General features: G+C 44.1%; 1 protein-coding gene across 5 annotated transcripts in view; it reads right to left on the reverse strand.

Moving 5' to 3' along the window:
- TNKS (tankyrase) overlaps positions 1 to 27,701 on the reverse strand; it is a 276,669-nt gene that overhangs the window by 223,955 nt on the left and 25,013 nt on the right. For all 5 annotated transcript variants that reach the window (XM_075604188.1, XM_075604177.1, XM_075604215.1 and 2 more), the window contains exon 2: positions 15,043 to 15,267. In XM_075604188.1, coding sequence (XP_075460303.1) covers positions 15,043 to 15,267 — 225 coding nt within the window. The remainder of the gene's footprint in view (positions 1 to 15,042; positions 15,268 to 27,701) is intronic.

A 27,701-nucleotide genomic window follows, 5' to 3' on the forward strand; every position in this document is an offset into this window, starting at 1 on the left:
GAAGATTCAGCTCGGGTGTTCACTAAATGGCCGTCAGCGCAGCGGTGTTGCAGCACTGACTTCTCTGTCAGTACCGGCAACAGTGCCAACTTTATCCACCTTTAAATCAGCATGCGCGCTGCAGTACGTTAAAAAATAAATGAATAAAAATATTCAAAAGTGATCAGCCTGACACTATTTAAAGCAACACCTCTGGTTGATTAAATGGTTGCCAGTCTACGGTTACCGATACTAGTAAAAGGACAGTGCCCAGCCGCTTACTACTTTTTATAAGAATTTGTAATTTTACAGGATCTGGGGGCTAACCTTGTTTAGGGTCACAGCAGTTGTGACTGTGGAACTCAGAACCCAACATCTAACAGTACTATGAAAAAAAAATAAAAAAAAATTAAAAAAAACACCACTTCATTGGCTACAAAGTGTTCTCATTCCACGTAGCAATAGGATTAGACGTATTGATTTAAATATTGATAACTATATCAGTTCTATATATTCAACGGGATTAATGTCTGACAACTGCACAAAGAACTGCTGGTGTCTATATATAAAGCAAACAAAATTAAGTTGCATATGAGAAGAAAAAAAAAGTTAGTACTACACTTTTTAGTTAAAACACAACAACTATAACAGTCCTGGAACAGGATTGTTTTTTTCTCCTGCTCTCTGGATGCCGCACATGCCATAAAACTAGTGGTGCATTTCTCCCTTTTATGTTATTTCTGTCCCTGTTCAGTGCAACATTGCAACTAATGTATCCTTCCCTCCCTGGTTTGTCGGTTGCCTAGCAACTCTAGCACAGACCCCTGTAATTTCTCCCAGGAAACCTAGTGTTGTGTAATCCTCCTACAGCCTGGGTGTTAAGACTCCCCCACTTCCTTTTCAATCAGCAGACCACAGTGAGTAGACATACCTCCCACTGCTCCCCTAGAAAATAATTTCTTTTCACCTCCCCACAAGGGTAACCTGCCTCTGTGTACTTTTAAAGGAGATGAGTTTAGCTACCTGAACATACTCATTTGCCACAGTGGGCTTGGTCCAGAATAACTAATAAATGCAGAAATAAGTAGAATTTGGTGTGCAATCTTAGTATCTAAAATGAGGTAACTACGAGTTAATGTTTATTGACTCACGTAAGTGTTGCAACTTTGGCCCATTAACACCTTGGGTGCCAGAGCGGCTGCCGCACCAGTGCGTAACGTCCCATTCAGCGAAGCGCAGCCACGTGACGGCTCATCAGTGATCACGGGACCAATGCTTCCCTTAACCCGGAAAAGGACGAGTACTCTTCCATTTCCCTCCAGTGCAGATCTCCCATAGAAAATGAGGAGTCTGGCAGGCCGCATGATGTAGTGGCTGCGTCTCTATGCACTCTAAGGGTTAATCCTAAGGGAAGAGTTCACAACTTAAACTCTAATATGGGTAGTCGACTGCGTCTGAGAAACGGACATGGAAATGAGGCACTCATATTTCTGTGATCCTGGAAATCATAACTGAGCCAGCCACCTTGCTAAACTAGGAATACGTTATATTTTATATCACGTTGTGCGATGAGCAATTAAACCTAATAGGACAAAAATTCATAATACTAAATGAAACACAGAAGGGGGAAAAAAAAAAAACAAAAAAAAAAACCTTAATTTGAAATGCCATTCGTGGATTTTGTGAAATTGTCCAAGTATTCTTAAACTTCAGTTAACAGTAATATCTGACCAATTTAATTCTCACACTATTGTGTAAGTGGAATGTCCTGTACTCCTCAAGGGATCCGCACACTTGCTCGACAGACCATGCAAAGAAAAGAACTGTCTTCTGTTCTTTTCTTTGCATGGTCTGTCGAGCAAGTGTGCGGATCCCTTGAGGAGTACAGGACATTCCACTGACTATTTGGCGCCAGGTTTTTCTTTATTTTGGTTTATTCTGTTAGTACTGGCAGTATCACCGGGCAGCCATCCTTTATTATAAGTTTTTTAATATCACACTGTGTATTACACTTTAGCGCTAGTTCACATTTTTTTCTTCACACTATTGTGTGGTATTATACAAGCTGATAATTAAGCTTTGTTTCCACTGACTGTCGAGGCACCGGCAACAAAGTTGTCCAGAAAGGTAGCTATTGTCTGTCACAACATGAGGACACAGTATATGGCACGACACCCACAACCCACCTTCGCAAACTTGATACCCTATACAATTGAATATGCCGTTTTGTCCTCCAATGCAACTACAACACACATCACTACGAAATGCTCAAAGAACTAGATTGGTCTTTACTTGAGTCTAGGCGATAAGTTCATCTTTCCTGTCTTGCCTTCAAATACTTTCTGGGCAAGCTGCCCGTGTACCTGAACAAGCTCCTCACCCCTACCACATGGAGCACTATTCATGGTCACAAGGTTCAACAAAGTATCCGGCCGCTCCTCCTCTTACTGTGCACCTCACAACTGGAATAATTTACCCGAAACTCACAGCCGCCACAAGTCTAAGTTCTTTCAAAACTAAAGCTGTCTCACATTTGAATCTGGTCTGTAATTGTTACTTACGCCTATAACATTACTGCGCAACTATGTATGCATATCTTTATTTATATAGCGCCATTAATGTACATAGCGCTTCACAGCAGTAATACACGTGGCAATCATATAACAAATAATACAAATAACACAAAGGGAAGAAATTCTTCAGACATAAAAGTAACATTTAGGAAAAGGAGTCCCTGCTCCGAAGAACTTACCATCTAATTGGTAGGTAGGAAGAATGTACAGAGACAGTAGGAAGGCGTTCTGATAAACATTGGACCCTTGCAGGCGCACTTATGTATGAGGTGTAAAGTACCCGCCATGTAGCTGCTCATATTAAGCAGGCGTGTTTTAAAGGTGGATAGAGAGGGTACTAGTCGGATAGTGAGGGGAAGGGCATTCCAGAAATGCGGGGCAGTCAGTAAAAAAAGGTTTAAGGCGGGAGAGGGCTTTAGATACCAAGGGGGTAGAGAGAAGACATCCTTGGGAAGAACGCAAGTCAGGATGGTGCATAGCGAGAAATTAGGGCTGAGATGTAAGGAGGGGGAGAAGAGTGTAAAGCTTTAAAAGTGAGGAGGATTGAGTGCGAGATGCGGGATTTGATCCGAAGTCAGGAGAGTGATTTCAGCAGGGGAGACGCTGAAACAGATTTAGTAGAGTGATTCTGGCAGCAGCGTTTACGATAGACTAGCTGAGAGACCCGGCGTTGCCCGTGAGTTAAATTTCCCGCTAGGAAAAGGGGGGGGGGGAAAGGTGGAAGGACAGTGGACAGGGGGAGGGGAGGGGGGAGGGGGGAGGGACAGCGGACAGGGGAGGGACAGCGGACAGGAGGAGGGGAGGGAGGGACAGCGGACAGGAGGAGGGGAGGGAGGGACAGCGGACAGGAGGAGGGGAGGGAGGGACAGCGGACAGGAGGAGGAGGGGGACGGACAGCGGACAGGAGGGGACGGGACGACAGCGGACAGGAGGGGACGGGACGACAGCGGACAGGAGGGGACGGGACGACAGCGGACAGGAGGGGACGGGACGACAGCGGACAGGAGGGGACGGGACGACAGCGGACAGGAGGGGACGGGACGACAGCGGACAGGAGGGGACGGGACGACAGCGGACAGGAGGGGACGGGACGACAGCGGACAGGAGGGGACGGGACGACAGCGGACAGGAGGGGACGGGACGACAGCGGACAGGAGGGGACGGGACGACAGCGGACAGGAGGGGACGGGACGACAGCGGACAGGAGGGGACGGGACGACAGCGGACAGGAGGGGACGGGACGACAGCGGGCAGGAGGGGACAGGAGGGGACGGGACGACAGCGGACAGGAGGGGACAGGAGGGGACGGGACGACAGCGGACAGGAGGGGACAGGAGGGGAGGGGACGGGACGACAGCGGACAGGAGGGGACGGCGGACAGGAGGGGGAGGGGACAGTGGACAGGAGGGGGAGGGGACAGTGGACAGGAGGGGGAGGGGACAGTGGACAGGAGGGGGAGGGGACAGTGGACAGGAGGGGGAGGGGACAGTGGACAGGAGGGGGAGGGGACAGTGGACAGGAGGGGGAGGGGACAGTGGACAGGAGGGGAGGGGACAGTGGACAGGAGGGGGAGGGGACAGTTGACAGGAGGGGGAGGGGACAGTGGACAGGAGGGGGATGGGACAGTGGACAGGAGGGGGATGGGACAGTGGACAGGAGGGGGATGGGACAGTGGACAGGAGGATGGGACAGTGGACAGGAGGGGGATGGGACAGTGGACAGGAGGGGGATGGGACAGTGGACAGGAGGGGGGACACAGTGGACAGGAGGGGGGAGGGACAGTGGACAGGAGGGGGAGGGACAGTGGACAGGAGGGGGAGGGACAGTGGACAGGAGGGGGGGCAGTGGACAGGAGGGGGGGCAGTGGACAGGAGGGGGGGGGCAGTGGACAGGAGGGGGGGGCAGTGGACAGGAGGGGGGCAGTGGACAGGAGGGGGGGCAGTGGACAGGAGGGGGGGCAGTGGACAGGAGGGGGGGACAGTGGAAAGGAGGGGGGGACAGTGGAAAGGAGGGGGGACAGTGGACAGGAGGGGGGGACAGTGGACAGGAGGGGGGGACAGTGGACAGGAGGGGGGGACAGTGGACAGGAGGGGGGGACAGTGGACAGGAGGGGGGGACAGTGGACAGGAGGGGGTGGCAGAGGACAGGAGGGGGGGGGAGAGTGGACTGGACGGGGGGAGAGTGGACAGGAGGGGGGGGGAGAGTGGACAGGAGGGGGGGGAGAGTGGACAGGAGGGGGGGTGACAGTGGACAGGAGGGGGGGGTGACAGTGGACAGGAGGGGCTGTGACAGTGGACAGGAGGGGGGGGGGTTGCTTAAAATTTCCGGGTCCATCCTCTCCACTCCCCCATGTTTCTTCGCTCCCCCCCTCTCTCTCCGCTCCTGCCCCCCCCCCCCCCATGCGTAGCTCCGGTTCCCCACCCTACAGTGTCTGACACACACACAGTAACACACACACACAGTGACACACACAGTGACACACAGTGACACACAGTGACACACAGTGACACACACACACACACACAGTGACACACACACACACAGTGACACACACACACACACACACACACACACACAGTGACACACACACACACACAGTGACACACACACACACAGTGACACACACACACACAGTGTCACACACACACACACAGTGTCACACACACACACACACACACACAGTGTCACACACACACACAGTGTCACACACACACAGTGTCACACACACACAGTGTCACACACACACACAGTGTCACACACACACACAGTGTCACACACACACACAGTGTCACACACACACACAGTGTCACACACACACACACACACACACACACACACACACACACACACACACACACACACAGTGTCACACACACACACACACACGCAATGTCACACACACACACACACGCAGTGTCACACACACACACACGCAGTGACACACACACACACACGCAGTGACACACACACACACACGCAGTGACACACACACGCAGTGTCACACACACACACAGTGTCACACACACACTCACACTGTCACACACACACACTCACACTGTCACACACACAGTCACACAGTGTCACACACACAGTCACACAGTGTCACACACACACACACAGTGTCACACACACACACACAGTGTCACACACACACACACAGTGTCACACACACACACACAGTGTCACACACACACACACACAGTGTCACACACACACACACACACACAGTGTCACACACACACACACACACACACACACACACACACACACACACACACACAGTGTCACACACACACAGTGTCACACACACACAGTGTCACACACACACAGTGTCACACACACACACACAGTGTCACACAGTGTCACACACACAGTGTCACAGTGTCACAAACAGTGTCACACACACACACACACACACACAGTGTCACACACACACACACACACACACACACACACACACACAGTGTCACACACACACACACTAACACACACAGTGTCACACACACAAACACACAGTGTCACACACACACACAAACACAGTGTCACACACACACACACACACACAGTGTCACACACACACACACACACACACACAAACACACAGTGTCACACACACACACACACAGTGTCACACACACACACACACAAACACACAGTGTCACACACACACACACAGTGACACACACACACACACACACACACACACACAGTGACACACACACACACACACACACACACACACACACAGTGACACACACACACACACACACACACACACAGTGACACACACAGTGACACACACACAGTGACACACACACACACACACAGTGACACACACAGACACAGACACACAGTGACACACACACAGTGACACACACACACAGTGACACACACAGACACACAGTGACACACACACACACACACACACACACACACACACACACAGTGACACACACACACACACACACGCAGTGACACACACACACACACAGTGACACACACACACAGTGTCACACACACAGTGTCACACACACACACAGTGTCACACACACACACACACAGTGTCACACACACACACACACAGTGTCACACACACACACACAGTGTCACACACACACACACACACACACAGTGACACACACACACACACACACGCAGTGACACACACACACACACAGTGACACACACACAGTGTCACACACACAGTGTCACACACACACACAGTGTCACACACACACACACACAGTGTCACACACACACACACACAGTGTCACACACACACACAGTGTCACACACACACACACAAACACACAGTGTCACACACACACACACACAAACACACAGTGTCACACACACACAAACACACAGTGTCACACACACACACACAAACACACAGTGACACACACACACACACAAACACACAGTGTCACACACACACACACACAAACACACAGTGTCACACACACACACACACACACAGTGACACACACACACAGTGACACACACACACACACACACACACAGTGACACACACACACACACACACACACACACAGTGACACACACACACACAGACACACAGTGACACACACACACACAGACACACAGTGACACACACACACACACAGACACACAGTGACACACACACAGACACACAGTGACACACACACACACAGACACACAGTGACACACACACACACGCACACACATGCACACACACACACACACGCACACACACACACACACACACACAGTGACACACACACACAGTGACACACACACACAGTGACACACACACACAGTGACACACACACACAGTGACACACACACACACAGTGACACACACACACACAGTGACACACACACACACACACAGTGTCACACACACACACACAGTGTCACACACACACACACAGTGTCACACACACACACACACACACACAGTGTCACACACACACACACACACACACACACAGTGTCACACACACACACACACACAGTGTCACACACACACACACACAGTGTCACACACACACACACACAGTGTCACACACACACACAGTGTCACACACACACACACACAGTGTCACACACACACACAGTGTCACACACACACACAGTGTCACACACACACACACAGTGTCACACACACACACAGTGTCACACACACACAGTGACACACACACACAGTGACACACACACACAGTGACACACACACAGTGACACACACACAGTGACACACACACACACAGTGACACACACACACACACAGTGACACACACACACACACAGTGACACACACACACAGTGACACACACACACAGTGACACACACACACAGTGACACACACACACACGTCACCTCTCCTTCCAACCGCCGCCATCTTAGTTACTCCGCGAGGGAGGAGGGGGGGAGGTGAGTGGAGCGCCGGGGAGGGGGGAGGGGAGTGGAGAGGCGGGGAGGTGAGTGGAAGCCGGGGAGGCGGAGAAGTGAGTGTAGCACCGGGGAGGTGAGTGGAGCACCAGGGAGGGGGGGAGGTGAGTGGAGCACCAGGGAGGGGGGGAGGTGAGTGGAGCACCGGGGAGGGGGGGAGGTGAGTGGAGCACCGGGGAGGGGGGGGGGTGAGTGGAGCACCGGGGAGGGGAGGAGGTGAGTGGAGCACCGGGGAGGGAGGGAGGTGAGTGTAGCACCGGGGAGGGAGGTGAGTGGAGCGCCGGGGGGGGGAGGTGAGTGGAGCGCCGGGGGGGAGGTGAGTGGAGCGCCGGGGAGGGGGAAGGTGAGTGGAGCACCGGGGAGGGAGGTGAGTGGAGGGGGTGAGTGGAGCACCAGGGGGGGAGGTGAGTGGAGCGCCGGGGAGGGGGGGAGGTGAGTGGAGCACAGGGGAGGGGGGAGGTGAGTGGAGGGACGTGAGTGGAGCGCCGGGGAGGGGGGGAGGTGAGTGGAGCGCCAGGGAGGAAGGTGAGTGTGATGGGGGGGGGAGGGGGAGAGAGGAGAGAGAGAGAGAGAGAGAGGTGTGTGTCTGTGTGTGTGTGTGTGTGTGTGGTGTGTGTGTGGTCGAGGGGGGAAGAAAGTGGCAGTTGGGTGACGTCAGACCCACCAATCTGATTGGCCAGAGGCTGAGGACCAATCAAATTCACCGCAGCTAGCACTAACCATTCAATTTTATATATTAAGATTGTTGGGCAGTCAGTAGGAAAGGTTTAAGGCAGGAGAGGGCTTTAGATACAAAAACAATAGACAAACAATAAAACCAGATACCCAAAGTGGCCACAGTTGATGTATTTCGCTTCACGTGTTCCCTCATCCAATTATAATAGGGAAAATATTGGGAAAGCTGAAATGGCTTCTAATTTAGGATAATAAAAAATAGGCTCAAGTAATACAAAAAAGAATTGTGGTCCATGAGAAAATTGTGAATTACAAAACTATCCAGTATAAAATCTTAACCACTGCAGGTTTTTTAAACTGCCTGCAATGATGCTATCAACAAAATACATATATGGGCAGTATTTCTAAATTTCTAAATGAGAAAAAAAAAAACTATTTGTGCAAATACCAATTATACAATAGACATACACAGATAATACTTGTAAATGATTAAATAATGAATCATCTGAGCTTGTGAAACCAAATAAATCATGTTTTAATTAACAACTGCAGCAATCTCAAGACAAAAAAAGGCTATTGAAATGGGAACACTTATCTTTCACTAGTTGCGGATAATTAAAAAATTATAAACTATAAATGACCTTAACTTTTCATTAGGGTATTACAAATGCTTTACTCCGTTTCTAAAGGAATCATTTGCACCAAGTCAGTCAATCCCCCACTGATAAACTATAAGCTTACACAGAATATTGAAATATAAAATATTAATCAATAGTATATTACATTAAAAAGTTTTTCTGCTTCTGAAAATTGTGCCTCTCCAGATCAAGAAAAAAAGTCTTACCTGAAAAACAGTTATTTCCCGCAACTAAAATTCTATTCACGCTGGTTTTGTTATATTTCTTTATCAAAATTAATTTCATTGTTCAAGACTATATAATATATCTGCAACGTTACATGCAGGTCTTCCTTCAGCTTGGCAGTGGAGTATGGGGGGGAAAAAATAGTGTATTAAAAACAACAGCATCATTATCCTTATAAATTGATGAAAGATCAAGGTATTCCCACAACCCTTACCTCCGCTAGAAAATTGAATCTGAAGCATCAAAATGATTTAGGCAGATTACGCAGAGTTTAATTTTTGTGGATTATTTTAATACAATCCAGGATTTTGTATCAGCCTAGTTATTATCTTTATGCTTAGATTTTAAAAGCGACCCAATAAAACTTATTTATGGAAAGAGGTATAATGCAAGCAACACAACGACTAGCTAAACAATCAAGTGCTTTTCTCAGTTGTAAATTCTTGGGGCCAGTGATTGCTTTTTGTTGCATTGTACATATGAACATTTTGGCAGTATAGTATATAAGAAATATTTCAGTTACGTCACTGAAATCAACAGGAATGGTTGCCAGTAGATGAAATCATTTTTACTGCCTGTAAATATTTGCACCAAAGCTCAAAAGATCTTAAACCTATTTGCCAAAAAATAAATGCAATAAAGAAGACATTCAATATGACACTTTTCCACATGTAATATTGCACAGACCTGGTGATCAGACATCCCTTTGTTGAAGTAGCCAAGATGGCAAACCGTTTCTTAACTCACCGTGTATACATTTGCTCTTCATCAATTTCAGAAACACAAAAAGATAACGTAGGGATTGAATACAGACAGAGTACTTGTTTAGTTATTTAGCTTTAAGGTCTGTTCTATAGAGGGTGTGCGCGGCAGTTATAGTTGGCTGAGGTAAGTCAGCCTTTCTAGAATAGAACCGCTCGCGCACGGCAGTGAGCGTGGAGCCGGCCGACAGAGGGGGGGGGGGGGGGGAGAAAGATGGAGGGGGGAAGATGAGGAAAAGAAAGATTTTGCGCCGCTACAATGTGTGTGTGTGTGTGTACACAATGTTAATAAATATTTTATTCTTACCAACGTGTCTTTTTAATAATAAATAACACACATATACACACACAACCTGTCGCTCCCGGCAGCACAGATCACCATACACACAGTATATTACGGCCTAAGTCTCAACTTTTAAAGCACAACAATAAAGAACAAGAAATATATCAAACACGTTTTGGGGCTCATAAATTAGTGGCTCAAAGATGGGTAGACCGAGGGTTATGCATAATTAAGGAGGGTATATTAGATTAATTCCCAAGACGCATCAAACAGAACAAAGATGTAAAGCATTTCTCCATGGTTATGAAGATGTCCTTAAGTGTTTTACATCAATGTTTCTACAAAATAGGAAACTAATCAGGCATTACATAATGATGGATTAAGGAAAGCAAACTTTAACAAAAAAAAAAATGGACTAGTAACTGAAGTTTATGTACCCATGATCCTTGTAATTATATCACCAATCATTTATTAAATACAATAATACAAATTTTATGCAAATACAATAGACATAAGCTACACTCCCAGGTCATTTTTCAAAAATAATTTTGAAAACACTCAAATTTCTAAACTTTCTTATTATATAAATGCAATTGAAAGCAGTCCCAAGTCCCAGTCTTTCCAGGTCTTCTATAGTAAATAATTGTGTGCCCAAATCTGCTCTCTCCCAAGCTATTGTAAACTTTAGTTTCTCCTGATTAATATTGAAACAGCAGTCCATGCTACTTTGTCTCACATTCTCCCCCCCTCCCCATAATCTGAAGCTTGCATTTTTATCTCCCGTGGTGCAAAACACTGCTTAGGCTACGCTTATAGTGCCGGCGACGTCAGGCTGCGGTCGCTGGAAAAATCAAATTGAGATGACTTCCAGCGATCGCAACCAAGCCGTCTCGCTGCGCTTACTATACGCGAGCGCGACGGCGGCAATGCATTTGTTTTGACGTCACTGTCGAGGGCACTATAAGCGCAGCCTTACACTCCCAGAGATGTGTGGGCGTAAGGGGTGTGGTTACCAGAGCTCTGCACCGATTAGCAGATCCCTGGGTGATGTCACATCATTTTACACAAGGGCTTTAGGGACTTGTAGTTCATCTCTGTAACAGGTGTTAGGAGTGAATATTTAGGCGTCTGACTGGGAATTTTCCACCTCTTCTACATACAAATATATTCGGGGACAATACAAGGAGCTTTGAAAAAGAACTACTCATCCCAAGGGCAGTACAAACAACACAGGGTCATCCCTTAAAAAGGAGTAATCCACGAAGAGATATAGATAGATATAGATATATATAGATTTTTTTTTTTTTAAGTTATGGTGGGTGAAAAAGGCAACAAAAAACCTCCACCGTTGGCATATAGCCAATAAAGAATATCACTTGTGAGTACATTCACATGTCTTAGACAGGTCTGCAACGCTTTCACCATCACCTAGCATACAGAGCTCCCACTGCAGTAAGGGATTCTGGGAAATGACATGCAAATGAGCACACAGTGCCACCTTTTGCCTGGAATATCCATTCACATGGAGCCCATATAAGCAAATGCAATGCTGTTCACACAGCATGGGATTAGATGCAAAGCAAGTTAAACCACTCACATACATGTTTCAACCTTAATGGGTCTCAGTGTGAGGTTTGTTGTACTAGCTTTGCAATATATATATATATATATATATATATATATATATATATATATATATATATATATATATATATATATATATATATATATATATATATATATATACACACACATATATATATATATATACACACACACACACACACACACACACACATACACACACACACGAAGCAGGAAGTCTCTGGAGTTGAACGCTATTAATTTCAGCTCTAGGGAGCCCCTACTTTTGTACTTCATCACTACGCATAGCATAGGTGCCAGGGGTGGAAATGTAGGCGTCAGTGATATTTCCATACCCATATCTAGCTATAATGGCGCTGCACAGGAATACACGTCCCATGGTTCTTGATGACAGTCAAATTGGCTGTTCTTCAGCACACGTTATCATGCATTAGTGAAGCGGAATTAGTAAGCACTAATATAAATTAGGACATATGAAGCAGAGCTTACAAGGACTTCTGTCTTGCCACTAGGTATGCCTCATACAGTTGTGTGAAAAAGAAAGTACACCCTCTTTGAATTCTATGGTTTTACATATCAGGACATAATCATCTGTTCCTTAGCAGGTCTAAAAATTAAGTAAATACAACCTCAGATGAACAACACAACATATTACACCGTGTCATGATTTAAAAAAAAAAAAAAAAAAAAATGGAGAAGCCATGTGTGAAAAACTAAGTACACCTTATGATTCAATAGCTTGTAAAACCACCATTAGCAGCAATAACGAAGTAATCGTTTTCTCTATGACTTTATCAGTCTCTCACATCATTGTGGAGGAATTTTGGCCCACTCTTCCTTACAACGTTGCTTCAGTTCATTGAGGTTTGTTGGCATTTGTTTGTGCATAGCTCTCTTAAGGCCCAACCACAGCATTTCAATCGGGTTGAGGTCTGGACTTTGACTGGGCCATGGCAACACCTTGATTCTTTTCTTTTTCAGCCATTCTGTTGTAAATTTGCTGGTGTGCTTGGGATTATTGTCCTGTTGCATGACCCAATTTCGGCCAAGCTTTAGCTGTCGGACAGATGGCCTCACATTTGACTCTAAAATACTTTGGTATACAGAAGAGTTCATGGTCGACTTAATGACTGCATGGTTCCCAGGTCCTGTGGCTGCAAAACAAGCCCAAATCATCACCCCTCCACCACTGTGCTTGACAGTAGGTATGAGGTATTAGTGCTGATATGCTGTGTTTGCTTTTCGCCAAACGTGGCTCTGTGCATTATGGCCAAACACCTCCACTTTGGTCTCGTCTGTCCAAAGGACATAGTTTCAGAAGTTTTGTGGTTTGTTCAGATGCAACTTTGAAAACCTAAGCCGTGCTGCCATGTTATTTTTAGAGAGAAGAGGCTTTCTCCTGGCAACCCTTCCAAATAAACCATACTTGTTCAGTCTTTTTCTAATTGTAGTCATGAACTATTTCTCTGAGCAAAGCACAGTCTGACCTTGGGGTGAATTTGCCGGGACGTCCACTCCTGGGAAGATTGGCAATTGTCTTGAATGTTTTCCACTTTTGAATAATCTTTCTCGCTGTAGAGTGATGGACTTTAAATTGTTTGGAAATGGCCTTATAACCCTTCCCAGATTGATGGGCAGCAACAATTGCTTCTCTAAGATCATTGCTGATGTCTTTCCTCCTTGGCATTGTGTTAACACACACCTGAATGCTCCAGACCAGCAAACCACTAAAACTTCGGCTTTTATAGAGATGGTCACACTTGCTGATGATCAATTAATCAAGGGCATCAAGGGCATCAAGGGCATTTGATTAGCAGCACCTGTCTGCTACTTGGCATCTTAATGCCTATGGAAGCAGTAAAGGTATACTTAGTTATTCCCACATAGCTTCTCCATTTTGGCTTTATTTTGTTAAATAAATCATGACACTGTGTAATATGTCATGTGTTGTTGTTCATCCAAGGTTGTATTTACCTAATTTTAAGACCTGCTAAGGAACAGATGATTGTTATGTCCTGATATGGAAAACCAGAGTTCAAAGAGGGTGTACTTTCTTTTTCACACAACTGTACATGCAACGATATGGAAAAAAAACATTTCAAGGATACACTAAACAGTGTAAATATTAAATCTGTTCCATTCTTTTACAAACCATGTACGAGAGTTCAGCTTACAATTTAATGTCAATTACATACAAGCTCTTCTTAAGATAAAGTTTGTTTTGATTAACTGATAAAACACTAGCGATTTTGAACATGCAGCTTGAAACGGTACCAGAAAAACTCAGGAACCCTCAAGGCGACAAAAATATGTTAGCTCTTTACTTATTATCATAATAAAGATATACATTTTTCTCAAGGTTTTACTGGTTCACTCAGCATAGAGAACAGTATAGCACATGTAACAAAAGAATATTTAAATTAAAAGCTTTTCAAGTCTGTGATTCAACTTAAGTGGTACTCTGGCACAACAGCTTTCAATTAATGAACTGCAACACTCCTCACAGGAACTTCAAATCCTTGCTTACAAACAAGGCATTCCTTAGCTGATTTATAAACACAATACACTTACCTGTAAGAAGGAACACTCTAGACTCCTATAAATACGTACAAATATTATTAGTTCATTTGTAAACATAGTAAGCAGACATATTGAGTAGTGTGGATTATTCATTTAGCTCTCTGTGATGTCATTGCATTGTCACTCAAGTTTTCAAAGACAAGCTATTGTCTGTTACTACTGTAAGCAGGGAGATAGTTTTCACAAAGTTACAGGTTGTATTTATCATAACCACAGACATTTTCCTATGCTCAATTTTCTTTAAGAACCCATCAATTGCTAAATGTGATGATACATGTTACCACACTTACCTATGCACACATCTATCTTCCCTTTAATAGCAGCTTCATGTAGAGGAGTGTAGTTCCAATTGTCTCTAGCGTTGGGGTCTGCACCTTGACAAAGCAGGAGGGTGACAACCTCTGCATGGCCAAATGAACAGGCATTGTGTAGTGGAATGAGGCCTCCGTCATCTCTGGCATGGACATTAGCCCCTGTCTGCAGCAAGTGTTCCACAACATCCTTCCTTCCAAATCCTGCAAAAACAGTTCACAGCGTGTTACAATGCAATACTGACCATTTAACAAAGTTATAAACCAAAAAAGTATCGCAATACCAATCTATCCTAGGAAGTATTTTTCCAAGTAAGCATCTCCCTTATCCAAAAAGGTTTTACCCGCTGCCTTCCTTTTATACCAAGGAGCATTACAAACTCATTCCCAACCTTACCAAACCCAACTACCATTAAACAGATGGTTCCATTGTTACTGGTAATTATAGGCAAAAGCTTTTAAATTCCAGGCATTATTGAAATCCCTGCTCTGATTGGATAATGCCCGGAATTTTAATTAATCAGTGATAGCCTGGAATTTTTGTCACCCTGCCAAGTTGTTCAGCCAATCAGCTTTCAGTTCTCATTCACAAAGAGTGAGATCAGCTCTTAAACAGGGGAGGTGATTGGACTGGAGGCAGCAAGGCACTGGCTCCTCCCCCACCATGCCTGCAGAGAACTCCGCACAGGAGAGCGAGGGGAAAGATTTGTGTATGTGTGTTTTGTGGGTGTAAAGGGGGCCATTAGTGTGTTTTATTGGCGTGTGTCTTCTGTTGGTGTGTGTTTTGTGTTTGTAGAGGTGGCAGCAGAGGTGTGTGTGTGTGTGTGTGTGTGTGTGTGTGTGTGTGTGTGTGTGTGTGTGTGTGTGTGTGTGTGTGTGTGTGTGTGTGTGTGGAGGGGGGGGCTGCAGTGTGTGTGTCTTCAGTGTGTGTTTTGTGGGTGGAGCAGGGGTGCAGTGTTTTGTTGTGTGTGTCTGCAGTGTGTGGGTTTACAGGAGGGCTGCAGTGGGTGTACAGAGGGTGCTGCTGGTGTGTTTTTGTGGATGGAGAGGTGGCAGAGCCTGTTTTCTTGGTTTGTGTGTATCTCTGCGGTGTGTGTTTTGTGGGTGGAGGGATGCAGAGTGTTTTGAGTACGTGTGTCTGCAGTGTGTTTCCAGGGGGGCTGCAGTGGGGGGCTGCCAGTGTGTTTTGTGGCTGTAGAGGGGGGCAGCAGTGTGTGGGGGGGGGGGGGGGGTAGAAGGTGGAGGAGAGGGTTTTGGTGTGTGTGTCTGCAGTTTTGTGGGTTTACAGGGGGCTTCAGTGTTTGTTGGTGTAGAGGGGGGCTGCTGTATGTGTGTTGTGAGTGTAGAGGGTGGAGGAGAGCTGCAGTGTGTTTTGTGGGTGTAGTTGAGGGTGTTATGTGGGCTGCAGAACGTGTAGGGGGGACTGCAGAGTGTGTGTGTGTATATAGAAAGGCGGTTGCAGTGTGTGTGGGGGGGGGGGGGGGGTAGAAGGTGGAGGAGAGGGTTTTGGTGTGTGTGTCTGCAGTTTTGTGGGTTTACAGGGGGCTTCAGTGTTTGTTGGTGTAGAGGGGGGCTGCTGTATGTGTGTTGTGAGTGTAGAGCGTGGAGGAGAGCTGCAGTGTGTTTTGTGGGTGTAGTTGAGGGTGTTATGTGGGCTGCAGAACGTGTAGGGGGGACTGCAGAGTGTGTGTGTGTGTGTGTATATAGAAAGGCGGTTGCAGTGTGTGTGTGTGTGTGTGTGTGTGTGTGTGTGTGTGTGTGTGTGTGTGTGTGTGTATAGAAAGGCGGCTGCAGTGTGTGTGTGTGTGTGTGTGTGTATACAGAAAGGCGGCTGCAGTGTGTGTGTGTGTGTGTGTGTGTGTATACAGAAAGGCGGCTGCAGTGTGTGTGTGTGTGTGTGTGTGTGTGTGTGTGTGTGTGTGTGTGTGTGTGTGTGTGTGTGTGTGTGTGTGTGTGTGTATACAGAAAGGCGGCTGCAGTGTGTGTGTGTGTGTGTGTATACAGAAAGGCGGCTGCAGTGTGTGTGTGTGTGTGTATACAGAAAGGCGGCTGCAGTGTGTGTGTGTGTGTGTGTGTGTGTGTGTGTGTGTGTGTGTGTGTGTATACAGAAAGGCGGCTGCAGTGTGTGTGTGTGTGTGTGTGTGTGTATAGAAAGGCGGCTGCAGTGTGTGTGTGTGTGTGTGTGTGTATATAGAAAGGCGGCTGCAGTGTGTGTGTGTGTGTATATAGAAAGGCGGCTGCAGTGTGTGTGTGTGTGTATATAGAAAGGCGGCTGCAGTGTGTGTGTGTGTGTATAGAAAGGCGGCTGCAGTGTGTGTGTGTGTATAGAAAGGCGGCTGCAGTGTGTGTGTGTGTATATATAGAAAGGCGGCTGCAGTGTGTGTGTGTGTATGTGTGTGTGTGTGTATATAGAAAGGCGGCTGCAGTGTGTGTGTGTGTATGTGTGTGTGTGTGTGTGTATATAGAAAGGCGGCTGCAGTGTGTGTGTGTGTGTGTATGTGTGTGTGTGTGTGTGTATATAGAAAGGCGGCTGCAGAGTGTGTGTGTGTGTATATAGAAAGGCGGCTGCAGTGTGTGTGTGTGTGTGTGTGTGTGTGTGTGTGTGTGTGTGTGTGTGTGTGTGTGTGTGTGTATATATACTATATATAGATATTATAATTATATCTATATATATATATATATATATATATATATATATATATATAAATATATATATATATAAATATATATATAGCTGTGTGTATGTACAATTTCCTTTCAATAAACTTGCAGTAAAAGCATAAGAATTTAGACAATCATGCTTATAAAAATCACTATGACTACAAAACTGTATCTTTTATGAAAAATGTAAAAAAAAAAAAAAGCCTATATTTAGCCTATAATAGTAATAATCCCCTCAGAACAGGGCATTACTGGCCAATAATGCCCTGGCTGGGTTATTAAAGTCCCTCGGCTTCGCCTCGGGCCTTCAACTCTTCCAGCTATTGGCCAGTAATGCCCTGTTCTTTAGGGATTATTACTTAAATAAAACATTTAGTACAAATGGAATAGCAACAAGAACTAAAATATATACCGGAAAGAATCACAAGCGAAGAATATGACGGAAGCACAATAATTGCGCTTTGTGTAATCCATATAATTATTTGTAAAATCAGAATACAAATGGAGGATTTATAGCATACAGAATATTTTAGGCAAATAAAATAGAAGTAGAGTACAAGCTTGAGAATATGTATCATTGGGCTTTCCCTGATGGTGGACCGATCAATTATTAGATCAAATAAAACCAAAAAATATTGCTAAACTTAGATTTAAGTGCAAACTTAAATTTAAATATTGACACATACACACACTTTCTTTTCAATCATAAAAAGAAATGGAAATATTAGAAAAGCAAAAAGTCACTGTACAAGCACTTACTGAAATGCTTTACTAACATTAACAGAAATATTTTTTTCAAAAAGGCCAAGGGCTGCATGAATTACCTGGGCTACTCAAATCAGATCAAGGCTTAATGATCTAGAACTAATCCACTTAATGATCCTGCAGGAGAGAAAGGAAGTCTAAATATTGATGGCTAATAGAAAAGAAAGTGGAAGGCTAAGCATTGTGGTCTCTGAATAAGTATTTACACTGTACAAGCCTACTGTATGTGCAAGCATTAGAAATAGTACACAGACAAGATAGCATTTTCCTTTACGTTGTTAGGTTAGTAAAATAAACCAAGATTGAATATAGGCTACAGACTGCTAAATGTATCACCTATATTTTCCATTAGGCAACCCTCACTGTCTCAAAAAAAAACAAATGCTCAACCCATCTACACTGGCAGCCTAGCCCTACCTTTCACTTACTGGAAACAAAAACAATTGAACTTGAGGATAGAATCTAAGACCAATAAATGTGGCTTCATTAGTTTTCTTGGAATGATTTCATGGATTAAGTCATTTCTTATTCTATCAAATAGTTGGAAGCAATCTAAAAATGTGTCTGATCTGCGCTGCTATCTTACAAAACAGTCCCTTGGAATGGGACCATATTGGCATCCAGTCTTGTTTTCTTAGCACAGAAACATAAGAAAGCTATTAAGAAATGTCAAACATTTACTGGTGAGCGTAAGAAGCATCCCTCTTCCCTTGGATGGTGCCTCACTACTTCCGAGGGGTGAGGCGTGCTACCTGCTGGTGTGATAAAGCCTCCTCTCTTTCTGCCAGGGCAGCTTTTGTCCTTTGAATTTATGAATTTACTGTACAATAAACGCTCAATCTATAAATGGAGCAATCCTACGTAACTCCTTAGTACAGTAGTTTTCAACCTCTCTTTGGTTGGAACCCCAGAACTCGATTGTAAAATTCTGGGGAACCCCAACCCCCGTCTTTCATGACTCTTCCCCACACTTTCTCCCTTAGGCTGCGCTTATAGTGCCGGCGACAGTGCGTCACAACAAATACATTGCCACCGCCGCATGTGCTTATAGTACTTATAGCACTTATAGTTGTGATCGCTGAAAGTCATCTTAATTTGATTTTTCCAGCGACCGCTGCCAGACATCGCCGGCACTTTAAGTAGCCTTACACCAACTCTCCACCCCCCTCTCTCTTCTATATTCACAGTCTCTAGCACTGATTTTCCTCTCTCTCCTATCAGCCAGAAATTGATGGCAGAAGCAGGGAGAGAAAAGAGCAGTGAGCTGTCGGGTGCTGCTGCCGGGTCACTCCTGCATGGGGGGTGCCTCCAGGCCCGAGACAGCTAGGAGAGTTAATTCCAGCTCACCACCTCTGGCGGCCGCGGAACCCCTGAGGAGTGCTCGCGGAACCTCGGCTGAAAATCACTGCCTTATTATGTACAGTAGGAGTTATGAGTCAAAGCACTCAGCAGTGCATACATGCTGTCTCTAGCACTTTTAACTGTTGCTCAATCTTTTAATACACATACAATCTTGACATCTACATTGAGCCCAAAAACATAACACCTAAATAGAAATTCAGTGGAACATACAATATAGGCCATATTGCTCTTATGGGAGTTCATACGTAACTGAAGATATATCTCACTAATCTATCTTTAAAATAGACTATGAATGAACAAGTTTGCAATGTATTAAGTGACTAAGGTAAAAAGGAGAAAAAAATCTGGAACAAGTACAAAATGTGGAAAAGCATTTTAAAAGCATTTCATGAATGAAATGAAAAATTCCTTAACACCCTGAAAATAAAAAAAACTACTAACGCAGTACGTATTGGAGTAATACATTAAAAAAAAATGATGTACAGTACTAAAGCTAGGTAAAAACAATGTATAAAATATTGATCTAAAGAGGCTGTTCCGCATAGCGGGCAAAATAACAACCTATCAATGAAATCTGTTTCCTTAGGAAACTGCAAATTATGTTTAAAGTAAAAGTTGTGTTCGATTCATGAAAAAAATATGTTTTTATTGTTATTAGGTCTGATCTTATTTGGTAATGGAAGTGAGGCACATAGTTGTTTATCGATTATATAAATCACATTGGTTGGATAAAATAAATGAATAAAAAAAGGAGATTGAGTAATACCTTATGACCATTGAGCTACCTTTATCATTTACTTAAGTATTTGTTATGTCGAAATCACAAAGAACAGGTCTATATATCTGGATTGAAGATATAAAGAACAAGACATAACTGTATATTTATGATCTTCTGTTTGTACAAACTTTACATTTTTGGATTTTATAGTGATAAATACACCAAACAAAAGACACTAGGAAACACACATGCCGCGATGGGTATAATACCTATATTTAATGTTCATGCTATGATGTAATTCCGCTAGTCAGCATCAGGACACCTCATTAATGATGGAGATCTTGTTATAAACTATGGACAAAGGAGGAAAGGCAACAAGGCTGTATTATGAGGCTGTATTCTGAGAGTCCTTGTGACACATTTATATTTATGTTTATACCTGTTGCTAGGCAATGTCGGCTGAGCTGCCTACAGACGTGACGACGTCATTGCGCATGCGTAGTGAGGACCATACGCACTGCATGATGTCATGGCAATGGTGCCAGTCACAAGAAGCTCCTGCGATCACTGTTACAGCTATTCGGCTTTATAGATTGGTGATGGGTCACAGGTGACGAGTACTCTGAGGCAAGTTAAGGAAGTACACAAGGGTACTATGATTACATGGGTGGCAATATCTGAGGAAGGGGCTGCGTCCCCGAAACGTAATCTTATCTGCTACAAGCATGGAATAAAAGTTTCAGCATTTTTTTGCAACTTAATCTGTGTGCCTCCATCTTTTGTGTTTTGTATTATGTCTGTGCCTTCAGTTAAAACATTCTGGCTTTGATGGGTTAGCCTGCGTCAGGATTTAAACTCTGATCATTTTTTGGCAATTGGTGTGACAGTTTACTTGTACATAGCTATTATTTTAAACGATGCAGAATAAAAATTGGTTTCTTTAGTAGCTACATTCAGGTTCATAACTCAGGAATAAATTCTGCTGTGAAAGTTGCAGTTGTAGCCAGATAAGAAAATTCTTACTTGGAAAACATCTTGAAGAGTATCAGAAAATATATATTTCTGCATATTTGATAATTGCTTCAGTTCACAAAATAGAAAAAATCACAAGGATGGAAAACATTGACAATATCAATCCTATCTCTATATATAACTATATCTTTAAAAAATATATATATACACACACACACACACACACACACACACACACACACACACACACACACACACACACACACACACACACACACACACACAGAATTTCACTACCAAAACAACGCAAAGCCCATGTAATGCTCTATTGTTAACAGATTGTATGCACAACCTTGATTCACATAGCATCCACTCAATGTATAAAGACAATGGTCACATCTAAATTGCACCTAGGCTGCTGAACTCATGTAAAGAAAAATATATGATCATATTATTCTAAAATCATAGCCTCATAATAACCTGAATTTGACACACAATAACCAAATGCCTTGTAGCAATCATGTAGCTTTATACTGAGAACAACTGTAGAGTAGATATGGAACAAATACAGGGAATCAATGTCAAAATGTACTTGGAATGGCGTGCCATATTTCCTAATAACACTTATTGTAATATACCAGAATTGGCAAATTTTTTCTGCTTGTGAAACTTAAAAATACGGTAGTTATCCAATATGCCAAATAAGCAATTGAGATGTATTTAAAAAAAAAAAAAAAAAACTGCCATGCTCTTACAGAAATTGAAAAGTATTCGCCAGTGTAATTGTTTGCACTGGGCTACTGTACAACAAAATGATACCGTGTGAAAATAAAGACCATTATTAAATAGCTTCTGCAGAAGATGAACATTTTTGGATTGACAGAGTACCTAACAGGAAACTACCAGAATAATTTTTCTATCTTAGATTATTGAAATATGCAGGCCGTCTTAAATCAGCAATACAAGCATTTTATATAATAAAAAAAAATTTAAAAAATCATTTATTTCAGCTACGGGGACTCCCTGCTTCCGGACATACCGCCTTTGTTCCTTACTGACTCTGTGGCTCCTACCAAGTGGTCGTAGCACGCCCCCTCCTCTGGCATTGTTGGCACCAACTCAATCCGTGCTCTGGTTGGCCAGCCACCCCTGTTCCAAGTAAAGTATAGCCACCGAGGGTTATATAAGTGGCGCTGCTGATCGGAGCACTAGTTTAGGCCTGGGTCCCGCTGCATCTGACGGCACGCGGCTGCATGCGCGTCACTCACCAGCTCCTGAGTTCTTCCCGAGCCAGTCCCTCCTCGCTGCAAGGCTCACTGCGCACTGTGACGCGTCAGCCAGCAGGGGATACGAGAGGGTTGTGATCCTGAGCGGCGACGAGTCACGTGGTGTGGCAGGGAGCCAATGAGGTGGGGAACTGTCTGGAGCTAAAAGAGGGAGGGAGGCAGCTTGGGAGGGAGGTCTGGCAGCAGTGATACTCTCCCGCACACAACCACCGGGTAACCTGGATCTATAGGACAAAGTTTCGCAATACGAAAGGAGGAATGAAATGCCAGAATTGCTGGTTTTCCTGCCATCATCAGCATTTATCTGAGGTTTTTGGAGATGATGACGCAAGTGTAAAGGGATTGCAGAGCTGCCCTAAACATGGCTATGGAATACAAATGCAGCTACCTCTAAATAAATGTTAACTGAGCTCATTTTGGTCCGCATTCACTAACTGGTGGCAAGCTTCATCACGTCCTACCTAACGTGCATAAGCAAAATACAGGTTGGTCTGTAAAATGCAATGTAAAAGCCGCATCATAACCCCGCCCACATGACCTGTTTTGGCCACGCCCCCTGCTTCTAAAACTGGCTCCGTAAAGACTGCAGATAGCGGTGAAGTGCCCTACACGCGCCGCCTAGACGCATTGCGGGTGCGACGGCGCGTGCAGCTGGGCCTTAGCCTTATCTGAGACGCATTCTGGGAAGGAGTTTGGCTCTTGACTGTGACCAGCTAGAGATACATGTCAGAGCGGCTGCTGTGTGTTCAGCACTCTGATATCCTGGACTAGAAGCTGACAGGGTAATAAGCCTATTTGAAGCGGGTCCCTGCACCTAGTAAGGCACGAGTCTCCTCCCTTTTCCCCAGTGTAGTGAGTATGTTTTATTGTATATTTACTTGTTTCTCCAGAATAAACTCTATTTAATTACTTTGTCCTGTACTTGGTGATCGTTAACCCAGAAGCTTTAAAGTGTTAAAAGTACTGGTCTCCCGTGACAATATATATTTGCAAACCTACAACCTAAAAAACTGGGATTAGACAAAAAAAATTTTTTTCTTGTGTCCGTATACACTTTTTGGAGATTGTCATGGAACACGATTTTATATTTCTCTGCCTCCCTTTACAGCTCATAGGATTAATGTCTCCCTAGATTTAGCTGCCTATCATTTCCCCTGTCCCAGCAGCTAGCTGCATATGAAAAGGCAACATTATCGTTACATGTTTTTTTACACAGCCTTAATCAGTGGATTGCTATAGAAACCTCTGAGATTCTTCTCAGAATGGGCTATTCTGTCCTCCCCCTGTCTTTGCTGACAGTAGTTTGTCCCATCTCACTTCTAGTGTGACCCTTGCTCCTCACTTTTTTTTCCACCCAGGACACAGCGAGTACAGCACCCATCTCTGTTACACTCCCATGGCAAGGCCATCTCTTTCTACCTGCCCTTAACTACAAACTAACTACACACCATCCACAAAAGCCTGTATTTGCTGCTGCTTTTCCAATAAAGTGAAGGAAATATTATAGGACTTGGCGTGATTTGGAAAGGGGGCTGAGTTAATGCCATCTGGGGCTATTCACACATCACACGTGACCCTGGCTTCAGAATAGAGATGTATATTACCCGTTTGAAAAATTACAAAATTAACTATGCAGGACTCAAGTCAAGACTGACGGTGCACTAATCATGATAGGGAGTGATCTGGATAGATACTAACCAACAAGGCTCCTATTTTGCCTTATAATGTATTCATTTACGAATATATTAGCTGTCTACACTCAGGGGATTTTAATATCTTACTTTACTGTATATATAATTGTCACTATCGTCGTTGTTGGATTTTGCATTAAAATTGTATTATATTTTATTTTGAACTGCTATATGGAGCAATGTTTTTGCGCACCGTAGTGACATCTTTGTGGACCTTATACCACATATCAGCCGCCTGTAGGGATATTCATATTGCATACCTGTTAATTCAACACTTTATTTTTGACAATTGAGTGCATATAAGAGGGGATCTTTGTGACTGTTAGGCTTTTGATGTTCTTTATATGATAATATATCCCCTTCTCTACCTTTCTCATTTTATGATTATGAAAATATTGGTGTATTTTGGCTGAGCGGCTAGTTACTACGTAATAGTTCGCTTTCCTCAGCTGCTAGGGATCACGTTATGGCCGCTATTTAAAGATCTCACGCCTTGCGTGACAAAATGAAGCCATAACGTCATCGGTGCAGCTTCCTATTGGCCCATTTGAAGTGGAAGTTTTAAACTTTAAAGCCCTGCTTGCTCAGCTGTAGTGCCTACCGGCACCGAATTTTAAGGTATCTCTGGAAGAACGGGGTCCCCAGGGCTGAAATTAATTAGGTTCAGCTCCTGACACCTTCAATCCTGTGTACAAAATGTAAAAAAGGTTAAATAAGTGCATGGATAGCTCCTTTAAAAGCAGATGTGCTTTTCAATGTTAAATGTGCAGAAATGATGCACAAAATAAGATAAATCAGAAAGTGATAAAATACTTCCGGCCCTGGACAAAGCAGAAGTCAGTCATTCTTTAAACACTTTTATAACCCATTTGACAATTAAAAATATTTACATCTGAATTGTAGATTAATAGCCCTCATTGACCAGCCTTCTAACCATCACTAGCCAAGTAATATCACTAAGGGGGATATTACTCTGACACACCCCACTGACATTTCAAATGCATTCAATGATTACTTTGTGGGGTGTGCCACTAACTTATTAGCGAAACGCAGCCCAAACCACAAACCTGAATCTCATCATGGGAGTACCCCTATAGTCCCACCCCCTCCCAACACTGCCCACAATTTTCAATTTGGCCCAGTATCTGAAGAGGAGATTATACAAGCGCTCCGCAAACTAAAACTAAGCAGCCAATGTGGACCTGACTTACTACAATCTAGGTTCCTACGACATGGTGCCCCAGCCATTGCCAAACCAATTGCGTCCATAGTCAACTCTATCCTGTCTGCAGGCCATATCCCTAAGACCTGGAAAACTGCCAGAGTTGTCCCAATCTTCAAAAGTGGGGACAAAACACTGTCTCAAACTACAGGCCAATCTCACTTCTCCCTATTCTATCCAAAGTCATGGAAATATGTGTCCACTCCCAATTAAGCGATTTCTATACCAAGACAAATTTCCCTAGCCAATTCCAATCTGGGATTCGTCCCAAACACTTCACCGTAACTACCCTGCTAAAAGTTTGCAATGAAATCCAGTGTGGAATGGAATGGGGACAACTCACTGGTGCAATATTCCTAGATTTTGCAAAGGCTTTTGATACTGTTGATCATGCTATCCTGCTTAAACTCCAGAGCTCTGGAATAGGGCAGCATGCTTTAAACTGGCTTCAGTCCTACCTATCAGGTAGATCCCAACATGTGTCCATCTCAGGCTCTAACTCCAACCCCTTGGATATCACCTGTGGCGTCCCGCAAGGCTCTGTTCTGGGGCCCCTACTCTTCTCAGTGTTCATCAATGATCTTCCCACAGCTTGCAAGGAAGCTTAAATACACATGTATGCAGATGACACAATCCTATATGCGCACAGCCATAGCCTCTCTGACCTTGAACACATACTTCAGTCTGACTGTTTGAGACTCGAAAACTGGATTTCCCAAAACAAACTGTTTTTAAACACTGACAAGACTGTAACAATGGTATTTGAGACCAAGACTAAATTTTTAAAGCTTCCAGTGACTGAGCTCCAGATCAGAACTATCGCTAACACCATCCTAACTCCTGTTACTAGTTTTAAATACCTGGATATATGGTTTGACTCCCAACTAACATTCGGAATGCATATTGATACCCTGACATCCAAACCCTATGCAAAATTAGGTGTACTTTACAGGAACAAATCCTCCCTAAGCCTGCTGGTCAGATAGCGTATCGCACAGCAGATGCTAATGCCAATTATCGACTATGGAGACATAGTATATGGCTCGGCACCCCAAATCCACCTTAGCAAACTTGACACCCTCTACAATTCAATTTGTCGCTTCGCTCTCCAATGCAACTACAACACACATCACTGCGAAATGCTCAAAGAACTAGATTGGTCATCACTCGAGTCTAGGCGCAAAGTTCACCTTTCCTGTCTTGCCTTCAAATACTTTCTGGGCAAGCTACCCATCTATCTGAACAAGCTCCTCACCCCTACCACATGCAGCACTTATCATCTGAGATCAGACTCCAAAAGACTGTTCATGGTCCCAAGGCTCAACAAAGTATCCGGTCGCTCCTCCTCTTACCGTGCACCCCAAAACTGTAACAACCTACCGGAGACTCTCACAGCCACCACCAGTTTAAGTTCTTTCAAAACTAAGGCTGTCTCACATTTTAATCTGGTCTGTAACGGTTGCATACGCCTATAATATACATCTCATCTAACTGTGAATGCAATGTATTGTATATAATGTATACCTTGTTCATTTATGTAACTGTATTTGTAACCATGTATTATTTGTCATTAACCATGTCCAGGCCATTCTTGAAAATGAGAGGTAACTCTCAATGTATTACTTCCTGGTAAAACATTTTATAAATAAATAAATAATTGAATCTGAATGAAATTGGATTTGTTTTGATATATTTATGGTTTCTTCAGCACATCTATAGACTTATTTTGAAATGCTGATACTGTAGGTTAAAGGAGTGCTACACACAGTAGTCACAATATAAAAGGAAGTAGGGCACTGTGGTAATTTCCGGGAAAATTCATAATGTGCAAGTTGCCCAAACTGCTTTGCCTGTAATGACAACATTATGTGGGACCGTGCAAAGAAGCAACAGTGGTGAGGTCACTTTGTGGTAACAAGAGACAGGCCTGAAAGAAGGTGCATTCTTGACCTATCTGATAT

This window comes from Ascaphus truei, chromosome 1 (assembly GCF_040206685.1).
Source record: "Ascaphus truei isolate aAscTru1 chromosome 1, aAscTru1.hap1, whole genome shotgun sequence".
Taxonomy (NCBI): Eukaryota; Metazoa; Chordata; class Amphibia; order Anura; family Ascaphidae; genus Ascaphus; species Ascaphus truei.